This window comes from Fukomys damarensis, unplaced genomic scaffold, assembly GCF_012274545.1.
Source record: "Fukomys damarensis isolate Sample0158 unplaced genomic scaffold, DMR_v1.0_HiC HiC_scaffold_36, whole genome shotgun sequence".
Lineage (NCBI taxonomy): Eukaryota > Metazoa > Chordata > Mammalia > Rodentia > Bathyergidae > Fukomys > Fukomys damarensis.
The window spans coordinates 47,264,596-47,290,424 of record NW_022900948.1 but is presented as its reverse complement, the minus strand read 5'-3'; the positions used below and the strand labels follow the sequence as shown (position 1 = coordinate 47,290,424).

The 25,829-nt window shown below is 60.5% G+C and overlaps 1 protein-coding gene across 2 annotated transcripts in view; it reads left to right on the top strand.

Moving 5' to 3' along the window:
* The window catches only part of Col5a1 (collagen type V alpha 1 chain), a 97,828-nt gene that overhangs the window by 35,610 nt on the left and 36,389 nt on the right, over positions 1-25,829 (top strand). For both annotated transcript variants that reach the window (XM_033759283.1, XM_033759282.1), the window contains exons 12-31: positions 2,974-3,048; positions 3,615-3,707; positions 5,091-5,147; positions 5,659-5,712; positions 5,960-6,013; positions 7,806-7,859; positions 8,917-8,970; positions 10,104-10,157; positions 11,587-11,631; positions 13,094-13,147; positions 13,674-13,718; positions 14,262-14,315; positions 14,430-14,474; positions 15,157-15,210; positions 17,437-17,481; positions 17,923-17,976; positions 21,381-21,425; positions 21,642-21,695; positions 23,297-23,404; positions 24,065-24,118. In XM_033759283.1, the coding sequence (XP_033615174.1) occupies positions 2,974-3,048; positions 3,615-3,707; positions 5,091-5,147; positions 5,659-5,712; positions 5,960-6,013; positions 7,806-7,859; positions 8,917-8,970; positions 10,104-10,157; positions 11,587-11,631; positions 13,094-13,147; positions 13,674-13,718; positions 14,262-14,315; positions 14,430-14,474; positions 15,157-15,210; positions 17,437-17,481; positions 17,923-17,976; positions 21,381-21,425; positions 21,642-21,695; positions 23,297-23,404; positions 24,065-24,118 (1,152 nt within the window). The remainder of the gene's footprint in view (positions 1-2,973; positions 3,049-3,614; positions 3,708-5,090; positions 5,148-5,658; positions 5,713-5,959; positions 6,014-7,805; positions 7,860-8,916; positions 8,971-10,103; positions 10,158-11,586; positions 11,632-13,093; positions 13,148-13,673; positions 13,719-14,261; positions 14,316-14,429; positions 14,475-15,156; positions 15,211-17,436; positions 17,482-17,922; positions 17,977-21,380; positions 21,426-21,641; positions 21,696-23,296; positions 23,405-24,064; positions 24,119-25,829) is intronic.

The following is a 25,829-nucleotide window of genomic DNA, read 5'->3' as shown; positions in this document are numbered from 1 at the left end:
CTCTGCTGAGGACATCTGGTCATCGGACCAGGCTTAATGGGCTCGCATCTGCGCCTCTCCTCACAGCCCCTTCCCCGCACTGGGCAGGCACACTGGGTAGCTGTGGTGGGCTGCTGTGCACCACAGATACGAGCGAGGTCACGGCCCTTGCACCGTAGCACTCCCGGGCCCGCCTTCAGCTCCCGGGTCCTCCCGTCCCTGTGACGGGGTGGGACGGAGCTGGCCGTCAGCGCCTGCCGCCCTAGTTGGCCGATGAGCAGGTGGTGCACTGGGTGCGCTGCGTCTCGAGCCGGTGTGAGCCAGGCCTCTCGTGTGTGGGTTAGGTGGCCCTGCCCGATGCTGAGGCACAGGAGAGAAAGCACCTCACAGTGGCCCACACTTTCCGGTGGGAGGACAGTGGCAGTGCCCATCCCTTTGGGGTGTGCTAAGCCGTCTCTGAGCTCAGACCTGTTCAGGATGTCACAGAGCGTGCCACAGGCTGACACGTGAGCTCATGCGCACAAGACACACTCATATACGCATGAGCAGACACTCCTACAGCCTCAGGTGCCTACACGGACACACTCATACGCGTGCACACACACGCACACCAATATGCATAGACGTGTGCACACACCTCACGTGTACACGCACACACAGTCACGAATGCACACGTGCCCCTGTGCTCACACACAGACACACGTGTGTATGCACACACAGTTCAGGCGACTCTGTTATCTTGTCCTGCAGCAAGGATGGCTGTGGGGCTCACGTGCCACTGTCCCAGTGACCTGGTCCCCAGGACTCCCGGCCGCTTCCCATCACATTTCCCTCATGGCTTTGTCCCCTGAGGCCACCTGGAGGCACACATGCAGCATCACAGAAGGCAGGGGGAAGTGGGCTTCCCGCCACGCACGGGACAGGAAGTGGAGCTTGTAAATGTGGCGCCGCAGAGGAGAGTAGGCAGCTCTCGGGAGGGAGGCAGAGCGAGAACACGTGCAGGGATTTGTAAAGGAACAAGTGGCAAAACTGCAGGTCGGGCTCTGGGGGCATCTGTGCTGCCAGACCCCATCGTGTGGCCTTTGGGGTGCTCATGAGGTTAGGGCGAAAACGGTCCACAAGCCTCAGGCAGGCTCCTCGTCCCTGCACGGCTGTCCCGGTGTGGGCTCTGGCCCGCCCTTGTCCTTGAGGTTCTCCGGCTCAATTCGCAGTCTCTGGGCCTTCCGGCTGTGTGGGAGGGAGTGTCCACCCCGAAGTGAGGCTGCGTGGACAGCGCTGAGGTTGGGCTTCTCCCACATGGCTCGTGGAGAGCGGGGAGCCTCCAGTGGGCGAGGGCACCCTCAGCACGCTCCCTGCTGGCTGGTGCCCCCTGTGCATGCACAGGCGTGCAGCACACACACGCAGGTGTGTACAGCCTCACGGTGTACCGGTTCATGCCCACACACGCATGCAGTCGTATTCTGCATGGGCAGCAGCTCTTTCCGGAGGGACAGGCCCCTCGGGTTGAAAAGTGGGGTTTGGCTCATGATCAGTTCTGATGCAGCTGTGAGCACTCCATTTCCCAGAGAGACCCTGGCCTGCAAAACAGGCTCTGTGCGAGTGTGTGCGTGTGCACGAGTGTGTGTGTGTGTGTGTGTGTGTGTGTGCACGCGTGTGCAGTGCTGGGAATGCAGTCCAGGGCCTTGTGCAAGCTAGGCAAGTGCCCTACCACTGAGCCACCTTGCTAGCCCTCCCTGGATCTTTTTTTTTTTTTTTTTTTTGTCTTCTGAGAATTTTCTTTCCCCAAATGGCAGCTGAGGGCAGTTTGGCAGCATCCATTAGCAGAGAAATCCAGCCTTGGGTCAGCGGCTCTGTCCCTCAGGAGCTGCCCAGCAGATATCTGCTGAGCATCCATCCTGGCAGCATTTGTCCCCTCAGTCAAGGACGGGTCAGGCGAAGGCTGCACAGGCCGAAAGAATGAGGGCAGTGATATAAGCGGACGGGGCTGGCTATGAAGGAGACGATGTTTGGACGGCCCCATCAGTGAAGGAGAACAGCCCTCCAGCCCGGCCCTGTGCAGCGGCAGGCGGGTCAGACCCTCGTGCTGGCCTGTTTCCGGCTCTTTGTCTCTGCACACATGGGTGGTAGCGCTGGAGACTTCTGCAGGAGGAAGGGGCATTCTCTGCTCACTCTGGAAGTCTCTGTAGCACCGATAAGTCTCACAAGAGCCTGGGTCACTTGTGTAACCAAAATACCTGATGGAGGAAAGGCAGCCAAGTCTTGGTTTCAGGCCCAGACGGTTCTGCACGCTCCTCAGTAGATCCAGAGGCTTGGAGCTTTCATTGCCCCGCTGCTATGTGCCGCACACAGGGCCCCGTGTAGCCGTGACGCCAACACCGGGTGTGAGAGTGGTCACGGGGAGGGATTCAGTGCCATCGAGGTGGAGAGTGGCTTCATCTTCCTCAGGCCAGGCGCCAGCCCCGGTGACAAGCTGTGTGACCAGACTGGCCTGAAATAAAGCACCTTGGTCCCTCTGTGTTCCCGACATCGAGGCTCAGAGACTCTGGTCCCGGCCCTGGCCTAGAGGCCAGGTTGGTGGTCTGGGGAGAGAGAGCCCCTGGTCCTTTCTGAGACACAGCGCTCGGAGTCGCTGGGAGGGGTTCCTGTCCAGGTTGCCCTCCTGTTGACAGCCTTGTTTGCATCTGCCTGAGAGAGGGTGCACCCATTCCGTCTCCTGTCCTGGCGGCCGCACACAGAGCTGGGCCAGCCCAAGGATGGGCACTGGGCCCTGGAGCCTGGGGCTTGTGTTCCTGTTCAGTGTGAAGCCATGGATGGGAACCCCCGGCCCCTCCGTGAGCGCTGTGTCCTGCCCCTTCATCCGTCCTTCCTGATGCGCTCCCCTGACCGGCACACAGCTCTACCCTGCCCTGGGCGGTGCCTCTCTGCGCCTTTATCCTTACTGAGGCCTGGCTCGGCCCCATCCTGCTCTGACCTGGTGTCTCTCTCTTTCCCCAGGGTCCCCCCGGACGTCCTGGCCTTCCTGGGGCCGATGGCCTGCCTGGCCCGCCGGGAACCATGCTCATGCTTCCGGTGAGTGTGCACATCAGGGCGGGAAACGTCTGAACGTGGGGCAGGTTGTGTGTCCAGGAGAAAGTCTCCTTGGACACAGTGTCACCCACCAGGCCAGCCACTGCCCAGAGCGGTTTCTGCATCGGGAGAGGGGAGGGGGCCGGAGGCCGTGGTGGGGTGGGGCCAGGCTGGGGCTCCAGGGCTGTGACAGCCTCTCCCATCGGGGGACTCAGTGGTGTGGGAAGAGAAGGCACGGATGTCACCTCCTGTAGGCTCTTCTCCTGGGCCCCTAGATAAAGGACCTCTCTCCTCATGCGTGTCACGTGGGGAGACCAGTGTGGCACTGGGGCGCCCTTTCCAGGCCACGTTCCCTGGCAGTCACGGGGGTCATGGGCTCCCCCTGTGGAGGCCAGAAAGGGCTCTCAGGATGCAGGGTGGGTCTCGGGCATCCCTGGGGCTGAAATGGGCAGGCAGGGTGAGTGTGGGTCAGGGCACTGCCTCACCTCAGAAGCCTGTGGGCACCACCTTGCCCTGGGGTCCAGGCGGGCGCTGCGTCAGACCGAGTGACCCTTGTTTTCTTCCCACAGTTCCGCTTTGGAGGCGGTGGGGATGCGGGCTCCAAAGGCCCCATGGTCTCCGCCCAGGAGTCTCAGGCCCAGGCCATCCTCCAGCAGGCCAGGGTGAGTGGTGCGGGCCCAGGGGTGGCTCGGGGACAGAGGTCGGCCCCAAGGCTGGGGTGGCTGGGTCACTGTGTGATTGGAGGAGAGGCCCCTGTGAGCACAGGGAGTTTGGGGGACCTGTCCCTTGTCCACAGCACGGGCTGTGAACCTCTGACCTGATGGGCCCATCTTTTGCTGCTTTCATGTGCCTAAGTCCGAGCCAGGCTGGGCACTGGAGTCCTGAACTGGGCAGAGAAGCCCCATTGGGCATAGTGGCTCACTCAGGCGCCCGGGGCTGGCCAGAGAGCCCTTGGGCCCAGGACTCATTGCTCTGGGCCTGGGTCCTGGGCAGCGGAGTCTGCAGATGAGGAAGTGCCTGCTTCCTGGGGATCGGCCAGTCTGAGGACTGCAATTATCTTTTCTCGGTGCTGGGCACTGCCCCCCGGGCTTTTTTGTTACTTTTGTTGGGAGAGGGTCTCACTAAGTTGCCCAGGCTGGGCTTGAACTTGCAGCGCTCCTGCCTCAGGCCCGCAGCGTGCTGGTAAACAGGTCTGCGTCTGCCCTTCCAGTGGATGTGGCTCCAGACTGCTGAGTGCCCATGCCGGGAGCACACGTGCCCAGGGGGTGCCCGGGGCAGTGGGCCGTCCCCCAGTGAGGTGTGCAGGGAAGCTGCAGGCAGTCCCTTGTTGGCGGACATTTATGCGCTGCGGCGCGGCCCAGGGAAGTGCTAGTGAGCGGAGCGCGTGGGTTATTGCAGCCGGTGTAAGTACTGAGTAGTTGCTGCAGAACAAATTGGCCGGTGATACAGGGCAGTGCCTGGCGAGCCCGTCACCTGCGACTGGATTTATTGACTTGGGCCGCTTGGCCAGCCTCTTCATCCGTATTTCAGTCCAAGCTGAGGGGCGATGGGCTCAGAAGGAGATTTTATGGTGTGAAAGTCTTCCCAAATTAGAATGGCACTGGAGAGATCACAGGCTTATGACAGCGGCTCCCGGAAGTCACACTGAAGCTTCCTGGTGGCAGGGGGAGCCACTACTAAGGGTCAGGTGGGGACGAGAGCCCAGGGTCATGCAGGCCCACTCACCCCAAATGCCCCCCAGGCCGGAGAGGGCTTGATGGGTCTTCTAGGGGAGTAAAATATTTTTCGACTGGAGTAGGAAATGCACCCCCTAGCTGGGTCCCGAGTGACGGCCGCCTTCCACGTTCAGCTCTGGTTTCACGGCAGTGGGCACTGGGCCCAGAGAAGCCAGGCCAGTGGGCCCCTGCAGGACCGCCTGGCCCTGTCTCCCAGAGTCTCTGTCCCTGCCCTGTCCTGGCCTCCCGTCCCCTCCCGGCCACACCGCACTGGTCAGCTCCTGGCTAAGGGGCAACACCTTACTGTGTCCCTTCTCCTCTCCTCTGCAGCTGGCGTTGCGGGGCCCAGCTGGCCCGATGGGCTTGACAGGGAGACCTGGCCCCATGGTGAGTCCTTGGCAGGTCTCAGGCTGGCCCTGTGTGGCACTGTTCCCTGCTGCGGGGCACAGGGTGGCGGTGCAGATGAATGACCTCTGGGTGCTGCCCCGGGCCCTGCTGGGGGTCAGGGTGGGAGGCACTGGCTCAAGGCCACTCGGGTCTCAGTGCCTGGAGGGGGATCCTGGGGGAGCAAGAGGGTAGGGAGCCCTGTGTACCCCCTGCAGAGCACAGGATCCGAGCTGCTGGGGACACTGTAAGTGGGTGGGGTGATCCTTTGATGGACCAGGGCCTGCTGGGCTGGGAGCCTGGGGTTGTCCCCAGGGCCCAGGCCAAGCCCCCCACAGCTGCCCAGGCTATGGCTTTGCCTCACAGACTGGGTCCGAGCCTGTGTCTCAGGGCCCATACTCACAGAGCCCGCTGGCTCTGCTGTGCACGGGTTACCGTGAGCCAGTGTGTGTGGCCCTGTCCCCGCCCCGAGGCCCTCCCTGGAGCACGTGCTAATCCTGACCTGTCTCCACAGGGCCCTCCTGGCAACGGAGGTCTGAAGGGCGAGCCGGGCGACATGGGGCCTCAGGTAGGTGGGCACCTCGTATTCTTTCAGCCAAGCTATCCCGTTCACTGGCCACAGGGACCAGAATGGTGGTGTCCCCCCTTGCCATCTCTTCAGGAAAGCAAGTGAGCCTGTCTGTTCCCTGTCCCGAGACGCCATGTGTTGGTGGCTGGACAGTGAGCGTTGGGCTGGGCCAGCAAGTGTGTGGACCAGGCTTTGCTGGTCCTGAAGAGGGCAGTGGGTGCTGATCCTGTCCTGATTCTCCTGGCAGGGTCCCCGAGGCGTGCAGGGCCCACCCGGCCCATCAGGGAAGCCCGGAAGACGGGTGAGTGTGTAGGGGACGAGATCCAATGGGGTGGGGACGGCCGGGTCATGGTGGATCCCTCAGTGCAGGGTGTGTCCACCTCCAGGGGTGCCAAGTGTCCAGGATTGGGACAGCTTGCCTGGTCCCAGTGCCCAGCCCTTTCTTGGGCCTGTCTTTTGGGGCAGCCTCGTGGCTCCAGACCTGGCCCTGATTTGAATCAGTGCCCAGGCGCCCGCTCAGGCCTACAGCTGATTTTTCTCTCCCCCCGGGATCTTTGTTTGGGAATCATTCTCCTGGCTACTGGAAGGGGTGTGCATTTACAGAGTGGTAAGAGCTATCGTGGCGAGCTGGAGGTGTGGTTAACCTCACGGCTCAAACACCCAGGACCCCCGCAGCCAGTACCCACCTCTTCAAGGCACAGGCGGGGGCTGGCCGGGCTGATTCCCCAGGGCCGCTGCCCAGGAATCCTGTAGAATTCTGCTCAGGAATCCCCAGACAAGCGGGAGGTTATCGCGGGCTGGGTTTGATCTCGGTAGGTTTCCCGTGTGCCTCTGTGAATACAGCTGAGCATCGCTAAAAGGTGCCCCAATCAGGGTGAGGGAAAGTTCGGAAGGCAAGACCGACCTCACGGTTCAGAGAGACAAGCTGCTCAGTGAAGTCGAGGCAGGGCTGTGACTGTGTCCGGGGATCCCAGGGAGTCATTGTGCCCCAAAGGTGCCATGCAGAAGAGGGTGTGGAAAGGGGCCTCTGCTCACCCGCTTCCGGGTGCTTTGAGGAGCCCCCAGTTCTTACCCATTGTTTCCTGTGAGGAGCGCATCCCGGGGGCTGTGGAAACATCTGGATGCGTTGCAGGGCAGGACTTAACCCGCCGGTTTCCCTTGATGTCGAAAGCTGTTAGTGGATGTGGGGGAGGCTCCTGTCAGTCTGTGTGTCCGCCGAGGAGTCTCACCCTGCACAGTCCTTCACTTCCTGTCTCCCTTCCCGGTCTTCGGGACCTCTCTGCTTCCTTCTCTGTTCTTCTGCTGTGCTGTCCTCATTGCTTGTGACACTGACGAACCCCAAACCGCTGCCCGCTGTCCAGATGTTCTTGCCTGGCGGCGAGTTGACCAAGGCTGGTTTGATCGGGGTACACAGGAAATAGAATAGGGGTGCATCTGGGCCCTCTGTCTTCAGTGCTTGGATGACCAGGAACACTGGTTTGGCAGAATCTCACAGGACTGGCTGAGTCCCTGTCACCTTGGGGGCTCTTCCCGTGGTGGTCGGGGCCTTCATAGTGGACGCTCAAGCTCCAGGCCCTGCCTGCCAGACCCGTGGCCACTTAGCTGGGCATGGTGGGCTTGGCCATTCCATGGCTGGAAGTCGTGGCACGGGAGTGGCCACTGGGGACAAGGGCTGGGGACCCTGTTGGCCTTGGAGAGTCACAGCCTTCCAGTTCCCTCCTTGGCCAAGTGCATTCATCAGTGCTCTCGCACATGAGCCTCTAGCTTGTTGTGCCTTCCGAGGGGTGGAGGGGAGGTGCTGCCCATGATGTCAGCAGTCCGCCCCCCAGAGTTCTAGGCCGTGGTGCCTAAGACTGGAAGCCCCAGCGGGTCTAGCACATCCAGAGGGGAGATGACCTTGTGCCAGGGACCCCAGCGAGGCCACTGCCTTGTTCTTGTGTGGTGAGGGCCTCAGGGCTCCGGATCTAGGTCCTCTGGCCAGCCTGACCACGTGGGGGGGCTGTGGGCTGGACGCCGGCTTGTCCACCCTCGGCTCGGTCTGTGGTGAGACACCTGCCCCTGGTACTGACCTCCTCACGCTTCCTCTATTCCAGGGCAGGGCTGGGAGTGACGGAGCGAGAGGTATGCCTGGACAAACAGGCCCCAAGGTAGGCAGTGCCTGTACCTCCTGGTGTCGGCACCAAGGTTGTCATCATGCCTGTCGTCGTGGTGACGACACGCCTGCATGTGGGTTGTACATGGTTTCGGTGGGTGCTGACAGCTCCCTGGGGTCAGTTCCTCGGGATGGACCATGTGAGTGACAGCTTCATTCGGTTTCCCTAAGGGGACAGCTTGTTCCTGTCCCCTGGTGGTGAGCAGGCTGTGGTGGAGTCCCAACTGTGAGAGCCACCGTGGCCAGGCCACATGATCAGGGCATGGTGGCCCTGGAGTGTGCAGGCAGCCTGTGAGCCAGGGGCAGATGTCTTCTTGCCTGCTTGCAGCATCTGGGCTCAAGGTATTGCAGGGCAGCCCGGCATAGCCTGTTGGTGAGTGCCAGGCTCACGATGCATGGGGTCCAGACCTGTGCTGGTTGGTGTCCTCCCTGCAATCCCCATGTCCATCCCCGTGCCATGACCTCACCTGGACCTTTACCCTGTCCCCGGGCCACCCCTCCTGCTGGCTTCAGGGAGGTGGCAGAGGTGACAGAGCCTTTCTCCAGTGAGGAGACCAAGCAGGCAGCCTGGGTCACCAAGGAAGCCAACATCCACTCCCTCTTTTTGTGCCCAGCTGGCATGGCTGGGCTCTGGAGTGCTGCCCTGAGTCCTGAGCTCATGAGGCATCTTGATCTTTGGTGACCTGGGAAGGCAGAAGAGAGTCACCCATGAGACTGGCCATGGGGATCATAGCAGACAGGCCGGCCCCGGAGCTGCCCTTTCCACTGGGGAGACCAAGAGCCAATGCACACGTGCTCACGGTACAGCAGCCACCCAAAATGCTGTGTATCCCAGGCCTGTGGACACTGTGGCCCGTGCCCAGGGTCAGCAGTGGCCCCTGCTGAGGCTTGGGGGAGGCTGGGTTTGTAGACCCTATGAGGTGGGCTGTGCTGAGGGCCTCCCAGTGGCCACCAAGGCCCAGAGTGGCTCAGACCTGGGGCCTGAAGCAGCTCGGCCACTGCTCAGCCAGCTGCATGGTGGCATCTGACGCAGCTCTCTGTTGTCTTTGCAGGGCGACCGTGGCTTTGACGGCCTGGCCGGGTTGCCTGGCGAAAAGGGCCACAGGGTGAGTGCCAGGTGCAAGGAGCCGGCAGGGGCTTCTCAGAGGTCCTTCCACGCAGCCTGGTTCCTTGCATAGGGTCGGGTCCCCTCCATTCCAAAGTGGTCCTGAAGAAAGCTCACTGGGGTGACAAGGAGCTGTCTATTGATGGAGAGTCAGTGGAAGCAAACTGGATTTCTCTTCTGCGGCTTGCAGTGAGCAAGCTCAGTGGACCCAACAGGCCGCTCCCTGTGGGTGTCGTGGGGCGGGGGGATGCCGCCTGCCTAGAGGCCCCCTTCTGTCGACAGAACCTCCCCAGCCTCAGGGAGGCCAGGCAGCTACCTTTGGGGAGCTGCCAGGGACACTGCACATTCGAGTGGTGGCCTGGGAGGGGGGACGACTCAAGTCCTTGTCCTCAGAAGGGGGGGCTGGGCCAGTACCCGGCTGCCTGTGCTGGCCTCCTTGCCCCGTGTGGCAAGGACCGGTTATGATACCTCTGTGTGGCTCGTTAGATGTTTTCTCTCTGCCCTGCTTTCTTTGAAGCAGGTTTCTCTGATGCTTCCTTTCAGTTTGACACATTTGGGACAGACAGGCATTGGTGTATGTGTGCAGGCGCACACACCCACAGAGGCATACATGCACGCACATGCGCATACACAGGCGCACACACTCAGGCACCCGTGTGCACACGTAGGCAACACAAGCACACACCTTTGGATCTGCCAGTGGGAGTCATCTGTCACACTCCACTGTGTGCTGAGAAGTGGAGGCTGGGGTCCGTGAGCCCTGCCCACACCGCGATGGGGAAGACCCAGTTTGGCCTTAGTCCCAATGATGGGCTGATGGGCACATACCAAGGGCCAGCTGTGTGTGAGGCCCGGGCTTGAGGGGCTGTGGGTATGAGGTGGTCATGTCCACCTCACACAGCACCCTCAGGCCCAGCTGGCTTGAACCCTGCTCAGTGGCCTGGGACTGTCCTTGTGCCTGCTGGGTGCTCGGTCTGGTGACTCAGCCACCACGCCAGCCAGGTGGCACCTTCTGCACACTCACGGGGCTTAGGGTTTGCAGGATCACGATTAGAGAGCAAGGAAGCCGGGCCTCAAGGCAGGCTCTGTGTGCGGGCTCAGGTGTGGCTGACACTGACCCTGATTGCCTTCTAGGGCGACCCTGGTCCTTCTGGCCCGCCGGGGCTCCCGGGAGATGATGGAGAAAGGGTAGGTACCCCGTCCTGCCTGCAGAGCACCTGCTGCTGCTGCTCTGCGAGTTTGGGCGGGGAGATCATTGGGCGAGACCAGGCGCTCTGGGACTGGAGGCTGGTGGGAGGAAGGAGCGGAGGAGTCTGGGTGCTGGGATGCTTGGCCGTGGGGAGGCGCTGCAGAGCTTTGAGATAAGCACAGATCACCCACATCTACCTCACGCACCCACCGTTCCTGCTAAGAGGGCTGGGAGTGGCTTTCTCCTGTCACAGATGTCAGGAAGAGCCCCTCTAATTGCAGGAGGCAGTGCCCCTCACCCACAGGAGGGAGAGGCATGGCCTTAATGAGCTAGCATCTCCGCAGAACTCACCAGCCTGTCAAGAAGGGGGTCAGGTGCAGTGCACAGGTGCCAGCGAGGGCGGGGGAGGAGGGGAAATAATTTCCTTTGCCCTGGAGGCGGGGAGGGCCAGGTGACTGGGGAGGGAAGCTGCTCCCCAAACCCCGGGCTTCTGAGCCCCCGCACCTGCCACGAACATCTCCAGACCAAGGCTGGATGCACTGTGCAGCTGTGGACGCATGAGCCCCGCCTTCCTTGCGTCCTGTTCTCTCAAGGTCTTTGGGTGTTAGGGAATCTGGGGAGGTTAAGAGCACCTGGACAGTGGGAGGGGAGCAGGTGGCGCAGTTTCACACCGTCCTTCTGGGGATCTTTCTGCCTGGGCCTCAGCACAGCCCTGCTGTAAGATGAGGAAAGGGAAAAGGGTCCTTTTTTAGATGATGCGGGAGGAAGTTGTGTGTGTGCGCCTGTGTGTGCATGGTGCACATGTGCTTGTGTACACACACATGCCCTTGTGAGAATGTGTGTGAGGGTGCATAGGGTGCGTGGCTGTGTGTATGTGTGCTTGTGTATGGGCTGTTTGCATGCAGGGGCACCAGTGTGTGCACACTTGTGTGGCTGTGTGCATGTGTGTACCTGCATGAGGTGTTTCTGTGTGCACACACAGCACCGTGTGCTTACACGTGTGGAGGACAGGAGAGTGGTGATGCTTTGTGAGCTGAGCTGGCAGCAGCCCCAAGTGTGGGCTGTGCAGCCAGGGAAACACTCCTGGCGAGGGCGAGATCTGTTCCTGGGCTGTGCGGCCCTGGCAACCCTGACCCCCTGGCTGGCCAAGGGTACCCGTGACTCTTGCTGCTGCCCCTCTGTCTTGGTTTCTGCCAGTCACAAGGGTGACCAAGACCTTTGCAGAGCCTCACGGTGTCCATAGGGTCTACGTTCCTGCAGCTGGCTGGGTGGGGCCTCCCAGGCCTCTCCTACAGGTGTAGGACCACGAAGTGGCAGGTGCTGGAGCGGCCCTGGCCAGGGTCTTGCTGGGTGGCCGGCCTGAGGGGTGTGACCTGTCAGTGTCTATGCCTCAGTGTGCCTAAGATCCCCCTGCTTTCTCCTCCACAGGGTGACGACGGAGAAGTCGGGCCCAGAGGGCTGCCGGGGGAGCCGGTAGGTGCGCTGATGGGTGGGATTCTGGGTCTTGGTGACGTGGCAAGCAAGGTGGCCACAGCAAGGCCACCTCTGGAGCAGGGCTAGAGGTGCAGAGGAGTAAGGCCTCAGCCTTTCGCTCGACTTGGAGAGAAAGGAAGAAGTGCACTTGGGGCTGGGTGACAGCAAGCGGAGCATCTGGCCTTCCCTGCCGTCAAAGTCTGGCCCAAGGGCCCTGGGGGTGTCCAGGCTGCTGTGGGGCAGGGGTCCCGTCTTTTATAAGGCCAGGCTGGTCACTTTGCCCTATTCTGATGGCTGCATCTTTCCAGCCCCTGACAGGGAGAAACTTTCCTCAACTGACTTGTAGTTAGGCCCCAAGCAGATTTTCTCAGTGATACCAGGACATGAATTACATTTCAGTTCCTGCAGCTCGAAACCTCTCTTTTCTTGTTGTCCAAGCCAGGTGGCTATTTGCATCTGGCGACATTAATTAATGACGAATACTGTGCACGCCATGCCGAGGAGAGCGTGTGGGCCCATGTGGGTCTGTCAGGGACTGAATTCTACCCCGTGCCTGATTAGCCCGTGAGGAGGATCCATCACGCCGCTCTCCCCGACACACATCCGAGCAGTCCCTTCTGGGTTATCGGCTTCCAAAAACTATTTCTATGATTAGGTGTTAAAATTACGGAGAAAGCCCTTAAGAGGCAATGCCTGTGAGAAGGGCTTCTTTCTATTCTGTCTGGAGAGGTTCTAGTATCATAATTAAAGGCCCTTGAAATCGCTGAGCCGTGTGCGCCGTCGTCCCTGGGGCAGGGTGGGCGCGGCCGTCCTGTGCAGACCATGGTGGCGTCTCGCAGACCATCTCAGGTTGCAGCCAGGTCCTGTGCCCACTCCAGAGTATTTGGGCCATTGCATGTGGCCCGTCACTGCTGCAGAAGGGGTGACCAACCCCAGCAAGATTCTGAGGAGGGCCGGGAATTTAGCTCAGTGGTTCTGCCGCCTGTCTTGTAAGCGCAGGATCCTGAGTTCGATCCATGGTACCAAAATTTGTTTAAATGATTCTGAGGCTCCCATCAAAGACCTAGTTTCTCCTGACCCTGCTCCCCGCATCCTTGCTCCCCTGAAGGAAGTAAGGCTGCTTGTCTTTGCTGAGAGGATTCCAGAGGGATCGGAGTTGGGTGTCGGGCAGAGCGCCCAAGCGGCCTGGTTTAACTGTGGCATTTCTATAGGAGACCGTCTACCTGCCTGCCCAAGCGGGTGTCCATGACAAAGACCCCTTTCCTGAGAGTGCCTCTCCATGCCAGGGGCCTCCTGCCTCTGATTCCCAGCACGGAGGGCCAGGGGCATCGTCACCCTCCCCAAGTCCTAGGTCACTAGCAAGGTTCTGGGAGAGCCCAGCCAGGTCACAAGATCACCGTGGACAGGGGCCAAGAGCCAGTGCTCCATAACCCTGACCCTTCCTTGCTCTTTCCTGCTGCAGGGGCCACGTGGTCTGCTTGGGCCGAAGGGGCCCCCGGGCCCTCCAGGACCCCCAGTAAGTGCATCCCCTCTTCGCATGTGTGGTACTCTGCTGCCAAGCAAGTGGTCCCTGGGGTATTGGGTGGGCACCCACAGTGTGGGGCTGCAGGCGGAGGGTGGGCAGTCGGCCTGTTTCTGGCTCCCTCTTGGGCTAATTCTGTGATGAGCAGTCCCGCATAAGGCCAGGTCTTCTGCCTAGAGACCCTTAGGCAGACATCAACCTCAGCAAGGTTCCCGCAGCAGGCAGAGGCTGCCGGTGGTCTCTGTCCTGGAGGGCTGCACCTGCCTGCAGGGCCCCAGCAGCCTGCCTAGAACTCGGCCCCGTCCGGATGACGCTGGTCCTGGCACTTAGCTGTTCCTTGGCTGAGGGCTTGGGGCCGATCAGCAGACTCGGGGATGGGACTTGGGGTTAATTCTCCCCCTCCCCCAAAGATGTCCTGTCCCCTGCGACCGTGTGTGGCAGGCATCTGAGTCAGGTCAAGCTGGACTTTCCAGCACTGGTCTTTTGTCTACATTCAGTACATGCCTTTGAATCTCCACAGGGTGTGACGGGTATGGACGGTCAACCAGGCCCCAAAGGAAGTGTGGTGAGTCCCACTGGCTCTATGGTGGGGCTGCGGGCCCTGCCGGCCTAGCGGGGGAGGCCCTCGCTGGTAGGGAGCAGAGGTGCGGACCTGAGCCCCAGTCCACTGCCACCTGAGTCTGTCTGTCCAGTGCCTGGACGGTCAGTGAGATGCACAGGGAGGAGGTCACTTTCTTCCTGTGGGAGGAGCTGGCAGCAAATGCCCTAGAAGATGAGGCCGCTGCATTGTGTCTTTTAAGGACACCGGAAACTAAAAACCAGGAGGGCCTGCTGCAGGTGTTTCTACCTGGCGAAATACTTCCCTGTCTGGCTCAGACATTCGTGCAGGGGCGAGCTAGTGCCCCTGTCAGAGTCATGGGCAGCAGCCCTGGTGCTCCAAGTCCTGGCGCTGGCCTCTGGGGGGACCTGTGACCCCTTCCTGCCCAGCTGCTCCTCTGGCACCTGGTGCTGTAGCCAGGGCAGTTAGGAGCAGACATAAGGGTGGGTGGTGAGGAAGGAGGTGCAATTCCTGAGCCCCCTTCAGGGCCTTTGCCTTTGTTTTCCATAGGGCCCCCAGGGAGAGCCTGGCCCCCCAGGACAGCAGGGCAACCCTGGTGCCCAGGTAAGTGGCTTGGTGGTGGGGCTTGGGCTGTGACCATGGGAAGGGCAGGCAGGCGAGGGGCCGGGCTCTGAGCCATCCTCTCCTCGCCTCCACTGCCTGCCTCTGTCCCTGCAGGGTCTTCCAGGCCCCCAGGGCGCCATCGGTCCTCCGGGAGATAAGGTGAGTGGGCTGAGCCATGGGGAAGGGGAGGCCGCCTGCCTGTGCCCATGACCCCGGTCCAAGCCCAGCATGGAGCCTGTTCCCCGCGCTCTCTGCAAGGCCCCAGAGCTCAGCCCAGCAGAACTGAGGGAGTCAGCCACGGGGAAGAGCTGGGCTCTGTCACTCACCAGTGCATAAATTCACTCACTTATTCATCCTCCTGCCAAACCTAGGCAGATTTAGGAAGAATAAAGTGACAGGATGCGCAGTTAAATGTGAAGCCTGTGATTTCTCTGAAATTCAGATTTAGCCGGCACCTCGTTTGGTGTGTGGCTCTGCAGTTAGCTTTGGCTTGCTAGACTGGGGGGCCTATGGCACCTGCACACCTGCCTTCCCCAGTGTAGGGTGTGGGGCAGAGGGGAGGCTTCGGGGGTGCATGGCGAGGGGTCAGAAGCCCCAGGGCTGGCACTCAGATGGCCTGACTGCCGCCAGGACTGGGCTGGCTGGGAACAGTCCAGGGCCGGTACTGTGACACTGGGCCATTCTGATGGGCGCAGGGGGTTGCATGGGAGGCGCCCGGGAGTGCATGTCCGCACATGTGGGGTGGAAACTCTGGAGAGGGACTGCGGTGCCGCACTACAGGCTGGCCGGTCAGGAAAGAGTGAAGCCAGGCTTTTCCTCATGGGTGTCTGGTCTGTTCTAGGGTCCTTTGGGGAAGCCTGGCCTCCCAGGAATGCCCGGCGCCGACGGACCCCCGGTGAGTGGCCTGTGTACCCCACCCACGCCCCCAGGCTCCACCCAGGCTGGGGTTGGAACGCAGGCTCCGCAAGAGGGCGGACAGGACTTCCGCAGCCCAGACCCACTTCGGGTGCAGCGCAGGGCTCACCGCTCCCTTCCCATCAGAGGGTGGAGTCCGGGCAGGCAGGGACAGGGCGTGTGTTCAGCCACCAGAGCGTGACGCTAGTGAGGGCTGGGTGGTCGCCGAGCCGTCGCCTGGGCCTGGGGGTCTCGGCAGAAGGGCCAGTGTGCTGTGTGAGTTTTTAGCGTCCCTGGGCCATTGCAGTTCAACATCTCAGACTATGAAAAGAAACTGACTGGGCATATATTTTATAAAAAGGAATCTCACTGCATAGTTTTAAATGAGAACTTAGTATTGGATTTAGTAACATGGAATGCTAAATTCTGAACTAATTTCAGATCAAGGTACTAACAAAGATTTTTGTATGATTTAAGCGTCCCTGGGCCGCGTGGGGAGGTGGGAATGAGAGCGCTTGCCATGTGTGAGCAGACAGCTGTGCACCGAATTAGATCCCGCCTGGAATAGCAAGCCGGTGACAGATCCAGTCTGAGGCCAGGCTGTGCGGAGGTGTGGGAGGTGGAAACGCACGTGTGTGTGTGTGTGTGTGTGTGTGTGTGTGCGTGTGTGTGTGCGTGCGCGCGTGCGGGCCCATGTGGGGGTTCTCCGCCCACCACTCTCTCTGCAAGGTGGCTCAGGTTTGGGCTCCTTTGGGGGCGCTCAGCTGATGCAGAAAGTGAGCCTGTGTCAGAAACCGAGACGTGCTGACTCAGCTATTTAGGACTGCACGTGCCATTGTTTCAGCGACACCGTTAAAACCTAAGCAGGAAAGCCGAACGTGGCCAGATAATCGGTGACCGTGACAGTGCACAACGTGTCTTCCTTCTTTGGGCAGAAGGTGCCTCAGCCCCGTGAGCACAGAGCACAGCTGCCCTTTTTGTATCTGAGCAGACGGATCCTCCGTCCCCCTGCGGACTCCTTTAGGGACACACGGTGGCCCCGGCCCATGGGATTTGGGGGCCGAGTGCTTCCTCTTTCCGCCGTGACACTTGTGTCTTTTAACTTATGTTTGCACTGAGCTGTGTTTTCCACTGCTGCAGACACGTTTTCTCGTGGATAATTAGAGAAGTAAATAAAGCGATGACAGGCATCTGTGTGGCAGCACCGGGGACCACAGGCTGGCGTGTTCCTCGTGTCCTTGGCCCCGGCAGGTGTCACACACAGCCGTCTGCTGTGCTGTGCGAGGGTATCCAGAGAAACCACATTGGACACTGCCCATCCCAGTTAGCCACAGCTGCTGTGGGGTGAGGTCGGAGGGCTTTAATTTCCCTTCCCTTGCCTCATCAGCAATGAACATATATGATTTTTTATTCAGAAAAATACCATGTACAAATAATTTAGACTTTATTATCTTCCCATCGCGAGAGTCACATTCACTAGAGAATCCCAGGAAGCTGCCAGCCAGGAGCAAGTGAGGACCCTGGCCCTGGGATAGCCCGGACAACTTAGCAAGACTTGGTGTCAAAGTGAAAAACCAGAGGGCTGGGGACCCAGCTCGGTGTGAAGGCCCTGGGTTCAGTCTGCAGTGCCTGGAAAAACAGTAACAAGAGAGCAGACTGATGATTCGAGTCCATCCAGAGCCCCAGGTGTCGTGAACACTCAAGGCCTGGAAGCCCCCAGGTGTGAAGACCTGGGTGCACTGGGACCCGGATGATGGCACAGCCCGTGATTTCCTCACCATCAGGTGGCAGGGACCCTGCTGGTGCGGGAGGCTGTGGTGCCCTGAGCCGGGTCCCAGCCCCTTGTCCCATGTGCTCCTGTTGCCGTGTGAGCTGCCCTCCTCTTCCCTGTCCCCACATCTGTGTTTGGTAGGATCTGCCCTGAAAGGCGGCTGGGCACTGAGTCGGGGGCCACTGATTGTGGCCATTCCAGGGTGGGACACAGGTGCCCCTCCGTGGTCCATGCTGGCTGTGGTCAGGGCCAGGGTGCCACTGCCAAGGGACTGAGAGTGACCAAGCTGTGCTGGGCCACCTGTCCAGCCAACCTTGAAGTCTCTCTTCTGGGGCAGGGAGGAGCAGGGGCTGTGACCCTCTCCGGCACCTTTGTGAGATGGTGGTGGGTGCTGAAGGGGAAGCCGGTGGGCTGTGCCCAGAGGTGGTGACTGACCAGCTTTCTCTTCTCCGACAGGGGCACCCTGGCAAGGAAGGCCCCCCAGGAGAGAAAGGAGGCCAGGTGGGTCCTCACCATACCCAGCTCCTCGGCACTCAGTGACCACACAGGTCTTCTGGGCCAGGAGGTGGTGGCAGGCTGGTGACTCCCAAGAACACTGTGCAGTGGCCCTGTGCCCTCTGCTGACCGGAAGTTCTGCCATATTGGCCCAAGGCGCTTGGCTGGGGACACCTCTCTGAGATGGCAGCTCTGTCCTTCCATGGTGCTACCTGGACTTTTCTTCCATCCAGCCTGATTGCCCTTGTATTCGGGTCACTGCAGTGTGACCGGGCTGTTCTGTTGACCCTGGGTGTCCTTGCCACTAGGAGGTGCACTCGGGTGCCACTGTCATTGGCAGACTGTGGGGGGGGGCATCACCGTGTCCTGTGCTGGGGGACCTGGAGTTGATGGCAGCTTCCCAGGCACCCTCTTTGCTCTAAGCTAGCTGTGTCTCTCTGGTTTTAGGGTCCACCAGGCCCCCAGGGCCCCTTAGGATACCCTGGCCCTCGAGGAGTCAAGGTGAGTGGGATGGGTAGTTCTGGGTCTTTGTGGGAAGGCACGGGGCACAAATCGGCCGGCCCGGGGATTCCTCGGGTTGCCAATCCCTCCAGCCACCAAAGCAGCCCAGTCCTTGCAGTCAGAGGTGGGGACACTGGGCTGGGTCCCTGTGGAACCAGAAAGGGCTGGTTTGGAGCAGGGCAGTCTCTAGCCACTTGAGGAAGCAGGTGGCGGGCACCGGCTATCGGTCAGACGGGGAGTCTCTTACTGCCCCACACGTCTCGCTGTCCCCCATCATCAAGCCGGGCCTCTGTGTGAAGCCTCTGGCAGCCACGGTCTCAGCTGAGGCAGGGGCTTTGGGCTCCAGGAATTTGGACTGTGGCTGTACCTCGCAGAGTGAGAACTGTCTGACCCTTGGATGCTACTCAGGCAGCCAGAGCTTCTGGGGAGTCGTGGGAGGCGCCTGCTGGTTTGCCACCGTGTTCCTGCTGCTGGAGGTGCCCAGAATCTTGTTAAATGGGGCCCAGAGCTGCCGAGCAATATCCATAGCACTCCCCTAGTCTCATCAGAGCTGACCGCGTTACTCCGAGCTGCATGACTTAATCTGGAGTTACACGGCTCAGCCACACACAGGGATGTGGAAGGCGAGGTCTCCTCCTCCTCTGAGAGTGGAGATGTGGTAGCGTCTCGGATCTCAGGAGAGCTGGGGCTGGTTCTCTCCTTCAGGATGATGTTCAGTGGAAGCCGGGAAGCACACACAGGTGTGGCCTGGGGACGGTGCGAGCTCAGGACCAGGCTACCGCACTTGGTGGAGTTTTAAGTTTGGCCAGCCCTGCCCGATCCTCAGTTTCGCTAAACTCCATGCCCAGGCAGGGCTTGGCTCTTGACTTGCTGATTCCTGGCCAGGCGTCCCTTCTCTGTCCCCCAGCGTCCCTAACTTCCAGGTCCCAGGAGTCAGGACAATCCAAGTTAGAGAGCAGTCAGGCATTTAGGGACTCAGAGCCTTGGGCGGGTCGGGCTCCCCCATGCTGTGCTTTTATCAGCAAAATGCCTGATGGGTTCTGTAAGGGTGGTGATTTAGCAGCAGAGCTGATTATGCTTGAGCCGAAGATGCATGTTTATCTCACAAATTCCTGCTGCATAGCACAGCCCTTGGCAGTTCCGGACATGGCTAATTGCATAAGGCTGCTTCTGTGAGCTGAAAGGTGTTTGCCTTAAAATGTTTCTGGAGGATGCTCTTATCTATCTGATTAAAATTCACTCGTGATGTGAGCAATACAGTCAGACTTGGAAGCAGACAGTGGGACGAAAACCAAGGCTAGAAGCAGCTCTCACTGGGGAAGCAGAGCAGAGCCTCACACCCCTCTGGACTGGGTGCAGGCGGCAGAGCTGCAGGAGGGGGGGAGTGATGGCTCAGCTGTCGCTGCTGGAGCCATAGTCCTGGGGGCAGAGGGGGGCAGTTAGTGCCCGCTGAGGCTGGGCCTGCCTGGCTGAGCCAGTGTCCATCCAAGTCTGTCAGGCTGTCTCAGTTTCTTCCTCACTGCTGGGACCCAAGACCGGATGTCCACAAATTGGAGGAGGAGAGGTTTGTTCTGGCTCACCTTGTCAGTCTGCTGGCTCCAGGGCAGGACAGCATGGCAGAGGGGCCAGGCAGAGGAAAAGCTGCTCAGGTCATGGTGGACAGGAAGCAGAGAGGGTCAGAGGAGGAGCTGGAAAGGGATAAATTCTTCCGGGTACTCCCCCGGTGACCCTAAGAGCAAGTCAGCTATGAGCCCGTGGTCCAGTCACCTTCTAAAAGCCCCTTGTATGAGCACATGAGGCTCCTGAGTACAGACATCTAGATAGAAATCACAGCAGGCTGCTCTAACCCAAATCCCACAAGCTATGGGACTGAGAAGCCAAAGAAATGTGTCTCCCACGACATTCCCAGAGGCTCGAAGCCCAAACTGAAGGGACTGGCAGGTTCTCCGCCTGGCGAGGGGTGCTGTTACCTCCTAGATGGTGTCTTGCACTGTGTCCTCATGTGGCAGGAGGGATACGGCCCCCTTGGGCCTTTCTTGAGGGCACTATACCGTTCACACGGTTCCCCTCTCATGCCCTAGTCCCCTCTGCGCGAGGCCCTACTTCTTTTTCTTCTGGTGCTGGAATTGGAGCAGTGCACCCGGCTGCACCCCAGCACCAGACCGCCTCACAGTGCCACCCTGGGGACACAGACACCATGTCCTTCTGTGTCACCGACCACTCACCTTCCCCTGGGCTCTCCTGTCTTGCCCTTCAGAGGGCATCTGTTTGACAGAGTCGGACCGGTCCTCTCCGGGCCCCGGCTGTACCTGGCTAAGCCTGCTCCTGCCTCCCAGGACTCCAAGCCCTCACAGTCAGGACAGTGGCTTCCCTCCAGACAGAGGGTGGGCCTTGTAGGCCACACCACAGCCCAGGCTGTGCGGCCCCTGTATCTCCGTCTCTTCCACCCTCTTTCGCTCCAGTCCCAGTCCCGGGGAAACAGCTCAAAACCGCACCCCTGGCTGTGATGTGTTCTGACCACCAGAGGGCAGCTGGCGGTCCCTGGGTCCTCTGAGGAGGCCACTGTGGTCAGGCCGCAGCCTCATCCTGGAGGTGAAGAGGGAGGCGTGAGCCCTCTCTGGGTCCTGTGGGCAGGTGGCCCGAGGTTGTCAGCCTGTTCCGAGGTCTGAGATCCAGAGCATTGTCAGTGAGGCTGTGGCTGTGTCGCTGGGTTCCAGGCTGTCACCTGTGCTGACTAAGGGGCTGGGCCCGGCAAGGGGTCAGGGAGCACGTGTGGCCCTGCCCTTAACGTCACGCTTACCAGGGAGCAGAGGTGGGCGTTCTGTGTCGGTCACAGCCATGGTGCCTCTCATGTCCCTGATTGGAGTCGTGACAGCTGCCGGGCGGTGTTGACGATGACGCGGTACAGTAATCCGCCGCACGGCCCTGTGCATCAGCCCCTGGCACATGCTAGGCACTGTCCCGAGGGCTTCGCAGAGAAATGGGATCAGGGCTTCACTGGCCTGCTCCAGATAAGGACATGGCCCACCAGTGGCCCCAGACCAGGGGCCAGGATCTGAGCCTCCTGGGCAAGCCGGGCTTGTGTCCTGGTCCATCCCCAGAGCCCGAGATGTTTGTGTGAGAGGCTGTGTTGGCCTCAGAAGGGCGAAGTTGGAGCTCAGGGCCAGGGCTAGGTATGAGCTGGCCTCTTCTGAGAGGAGTAGGCTGGTCTCCTGGGCCCGGGGACAGGAGTCCTGTTCTTACTGACATGGGGGATCGATCTGGGGCGGCAGGGAGCCCGTCCCAGGGGAGAGGCTGGCCTGGATCTGCACAGAGCTCTGCTCTGCCTGTCGGGCTGGCGCCCTCTGCTCCGAGGCCCAGCCAGGCTCCTCTCAGTGACTGCTGTCTCTTCTCTGCCTGCACAGGGGGCAGATGGCATCCGAGGCCTGAAGGGCACCAAAGGCGAGAAGGTGAGCTGTTCCTTCCCGCTGCAGTGGGCCCCACACCATGCTCGAGGCCGCAGTTGTCCTTAGTGGACCCTGAGCTGGGCCAGTTAATGAGACTGCATTTTGTAGGAGGCAGGCGGTGCTGATCTGCTGTCTTGGTTCGGTGCCGAGTGCAGGTCTGCCGTGGGAGCCGTGTGGCTGCTTTCTGTAGACCTTCTGTGTCCTCTTGTCCCCATACAGGGTGAAGATGGCTTCCCTGGATTTAAAGGCGACATGGGCATCAAGGGTGATCGGGTGAGTATTTCAGGATGCAGGCTGGGGACAGACAGGGAGGTCCCCAGGCAGGGCTGGGGATGTTTGGAGGGACAGAACTGCTTCTCGGAAGGGAGGTCCTGCCTCTGCAGAGACCCTGCTCACGGGGCAGGGCTGGCTGGGGCTTGGGGTCCACTCTGGTCACCGTCCTGTGTCCCTGGTCAGCAGGGACTCACGGTTTTCTGGCTAAGACCCTCATGACCAGGAGCGGTGCTGGGAGTTTAAGTCCCTGAGAAAGCCAGGGCCGCCTCCTCCCTAGCAGGTCCCAGGGCACCTGCCTGGGCCACACCCTGCTGAGATCCAGGTCTCCCCAAGCCCTTGCCCTGCCCCGGTCCCCCCACAGTACTTCATTCACTCTTGAGACCCCGAGGCTGGCCTCTCGGGAGAAGCCTGCATCTGGCCCTCTCCTGCTGGGCAGTGAATCTTGGTGCCTGTGTGGGTGGAAGCCATGGCTGCGCTGTCACGTGAACAGGAGGAAAGGTGACGAAGTTTCCCCACCGGGCCAGGCTGCAAAGGAGCCGGGCAGAGGCAGGTGCTGCCTCCTTCTGGGGCATCACAGCCAGCTGGCAGCTGTGAGTGCACCTGGACAGACATCTGCCAGCCAGCGCAGGGCCACATGCAAAGTGGGGCTGGGAGGCCTCTTTCCAGAGCATCCCGAATAGGGGGCTGGGACCCCTGGTGCTCTGTCCCAGGCTGACAGGAAAACAGCCAGAGTGCTGTGTTCTGCAGTCCCTCAGAAGCAGGAGACTGGCAGGGCTTTGCCTCGTGGCACTGTCCCTGCTGCTGCACCGCAGCTAGAGGCAGCCGCACTGGACCTCCTTCCCTCCCTGGGCCCTGACGGCTCCATGGCGAATGTCCTTGTCACCCTTCCTCTCCGATGGCTTGGTACACACCTTTGGGGTCCGTGTGACCAGAGCCGGCCCACAGAGGTCACCGGAAGGACGCTTTGGTCCTTGTGCCCTGGACCAGGACGCAGTGGAGCAGGAAGGGTCCCCGGCCCTGGGTGCAGGTGCTGCCGCTGCTTCCTGTTCCCTGGGTGCAGAGCCTGGTGCACCTTCCGACTCAGCAGCCCTAGGGGACCCTTCTGTTCAGGCCCAGGACTCCCCACCTGCAACGTGGGGAGCATTGGACGAGGCAGCATTTAATCCTCCATCACTGGCATGCGTCCCCGGGGCTCCCTGGTGACAGTGGTGCCCAGGGAACTGCCCAGGCTGGGCTGTGGTCTCCCCCGAGCCCTCCATCCGTCCTGTGTGTTGGGGGAGGGAGCGACTCAGGGCTGAGTCTGCTGAGCAGGTTTATTTCAGCCACGGGGCCCTGAACTAGACAAGGTAACCGGGAGGAAGGGCTGGCAGCCTGGGACAGTGTGGCGCCCAGTAGCGCCCTGTGCCCTGGGGGCTCCCATTCGAGACCCCGGTGCAGCCTCCCGGCTCAGTGAGACCCAAGGGCCCATGGCCTCTCTGCAAGAACCTGTCACCCCCAGACAGCAGTGACAGAGCTCCGCCCGGATGTGGGTTACAGGCAGTGTCTGTCAGTGGCGGGTGGAGACTGAGGGCGTCTCCCTCGCTGCTCTTCTCTCTTTTCAGGGGGAGATCGGCCCACCTGGTCCCAGGGGAGAAGATGGCCCTGAAGGCCCAAAGGGCCGAGGTGGTCCCAATGGTGACCCAGGTCCCCTGGGGCCCCCCGGGGAGAAGGTTGGTGACACAAGATGTCCAACAACACCCAGGACCTTGAGCAGGCCCCTCCTGAGGCCTTGGGCTCCTGCCTGCTGGTGGAGCCGGCCCTGGACGTGGGCTTGCATCCTTTGTCCTTTCCGTTCTCTTCCCCTGGCCCCTGAGCACCGCTGGGCGGATCCTGTTGTTCTGAGTCTGGCCTCCTGAGCTCTGTGCTGAGCCAAGGAGGGCTTTCCCCATGTTCCCAGGGCACGAGCCTCACATGGGCACCTGTGTCCCCTCCTGGCCCGACGGCGTTGTCCCTGCGAGGGAGGCCCTGCAGAGGGCGCCTTCTCCAATCTGTCTGCCTACTGCAGCAGAATGCACTGTGCCCACAGAACCGGCCCGGCCCAGCCCCTTCCCCTCTCTAACTGGGAGGAGTGGAGTAGGTTCCCTGCTCCGAAGGTTCCCTGTGGCCTGAGCGCTAACAAGAGGCTTAAGAAGCGGTACCTGTTAGGCGTTTACCTGTAACCGCTCTGCTTCGACTGTGGCCTGATCCCTTCTCCCGGGCCTTTGCGCGTCGTCAGAGAAGGCTCAGTGAGGCCGTCTCACCGGGGGACCTGTCCCGCAGCCCCTGCGTCCCTCTGGGCTCGCTGTTTTCCTGCTGCACTCTGTGTGACGCGGTGCTTTTCCTCTTCCCAGGGCAAACTCGGAGTCCCGGGGTTACCTGGGTACCCAGGAAGACAAGGGCCAAAGGTAATTTAAGCACATGCTGTGACTCTCCCGCCCCTGGCACAGTCTCATCCGTTCTCTGCCCCTGGGTGGCTTCTGTGACACACAGGTGCGGTCGCCGTGGCTTCACATCTTTATTCGTGGCCTTTGTGTTCGTTTGGCCAAGTTCGAGGGAGGCTTGGCAGTGAGGGGATCTTTCAGAAATGGGGCCAGCTCCACCCCAGTGGCGGGCAGCGGGCTGGTGGCCTGCAGCGGCTGTCCCCGGCTTGTCCGCACCCAGAACTCTGGGGACCCTCTCTCGCCTCAGCTTCACGTCAGAGACCTGTGGGCTATCTGCTCGTGCTGGAGTGTAACCGAGCCAAAGCCTTTCTCTCATGCCGTCATGTTTGGGTTTAAGTGAAACCGCTCCTGAAGGCGATGGGGGTCACTGCAAACATTTTTTTTTCTTCAAATCTCGAATTTTATTATTCGTGGTTCTTCCTTAAACAATAACCGGTTGCCTGTCCTGGAGACCTATGTAGCCACAGAAAAGCCCTGCCCGCCTCACACTGGAGTTTCCACCTTCCCACTGCCTTCCAGGTCTCTGGGGCGCTATCCTGGCCCTGTTAACAGAAGGGTGGGCGTGTGGGAAGCGCCCTCTCCCCCAGAATGTCCTCACCCTGTGCAGAGAGAGGGCTGGCTAGAAGCAGACTCCCACTCAGTGTCTGCCTGGGGCCTTGGCAGCGGCCGTGACCTCACCCAGATGGTGCACGAATGGGCTGGTGGGCACATTTTCTCTTTTTAAATACTTGTCCTTTTGGAGAGGAGAGGAATCACGTTCCGGTGGTTTTTGGAAGGGCAGGCAGAACTTTGAAACCTTCTGCATGTCCTTAGTGATCAGAAGCAGCCGTCCGCTGTCCCCTACGGTAACCCATGTCTGGGCATGGCTCTGTCACTAGTGCCTCAGTGTCCTGGCCCCGGCTCCGCCCGGATGGGCAGTTGCCAGCCAAGCTCTGACCCGGGGAGACGTGCGGGTTTGGAAATGAGCACCCGGAGCCAGCCCAGGTGCAGATGAGAGGGTAGAGACCTCCTGGACGAGCACCCTGGTCAGGCCTTGGCGCATCACTGTCCCCCTCCTTCCTGTGCATAGCGGGGTCTGGATGCTCACCAGCCCCAAGGCCCTAAGTCCAGTGTTCGCCAATGTCATGGATCCCTGGGGTTGAGTAGCTGTTAGATGCCTCAGTCTGTGCATAACCTTGCGTCTATTTCTGACTTTGCAAGCTGCCACTCTTTAGTTAGAGGCGCTGTGGGAAGAGCAAAACCTGGCCATGGGCCTGGTGAACAAAACATCCAAGGTGCGAGGTTGGTACTGCATCTCCAGGCCATCTGAGCAGCAGGGGGTCCCTTCCCCCACCAGATACCAGCAGCGTGTCACAGCCCTGGGTGTGTGGGAGGAGGCTGTGGAGTGGGGTGGGGAGTGTGTTAGGGTCCAGCTGGGCTTTTACATTTGGAGTTGGAAATGCTCAGCAGTTATTGAGTTGATGAGTGGAAGGGTGTTGAGTGAGTGGGTGGGTGAGTGGATGGGTGGATGGATGGGTGGATGGGTGGATGGGTGGATGGATGGCTGGTGGATGGCTGGTGGATGGATGGGTGGGTGGATGGGTGGTGGATGGATGGGTGGAGGGTCCTGAATGGATGGGTGGTAGGTGGGTGGATGGATGGATGGGTGGGTGATGGGTCCTGGATGGATGGGTGG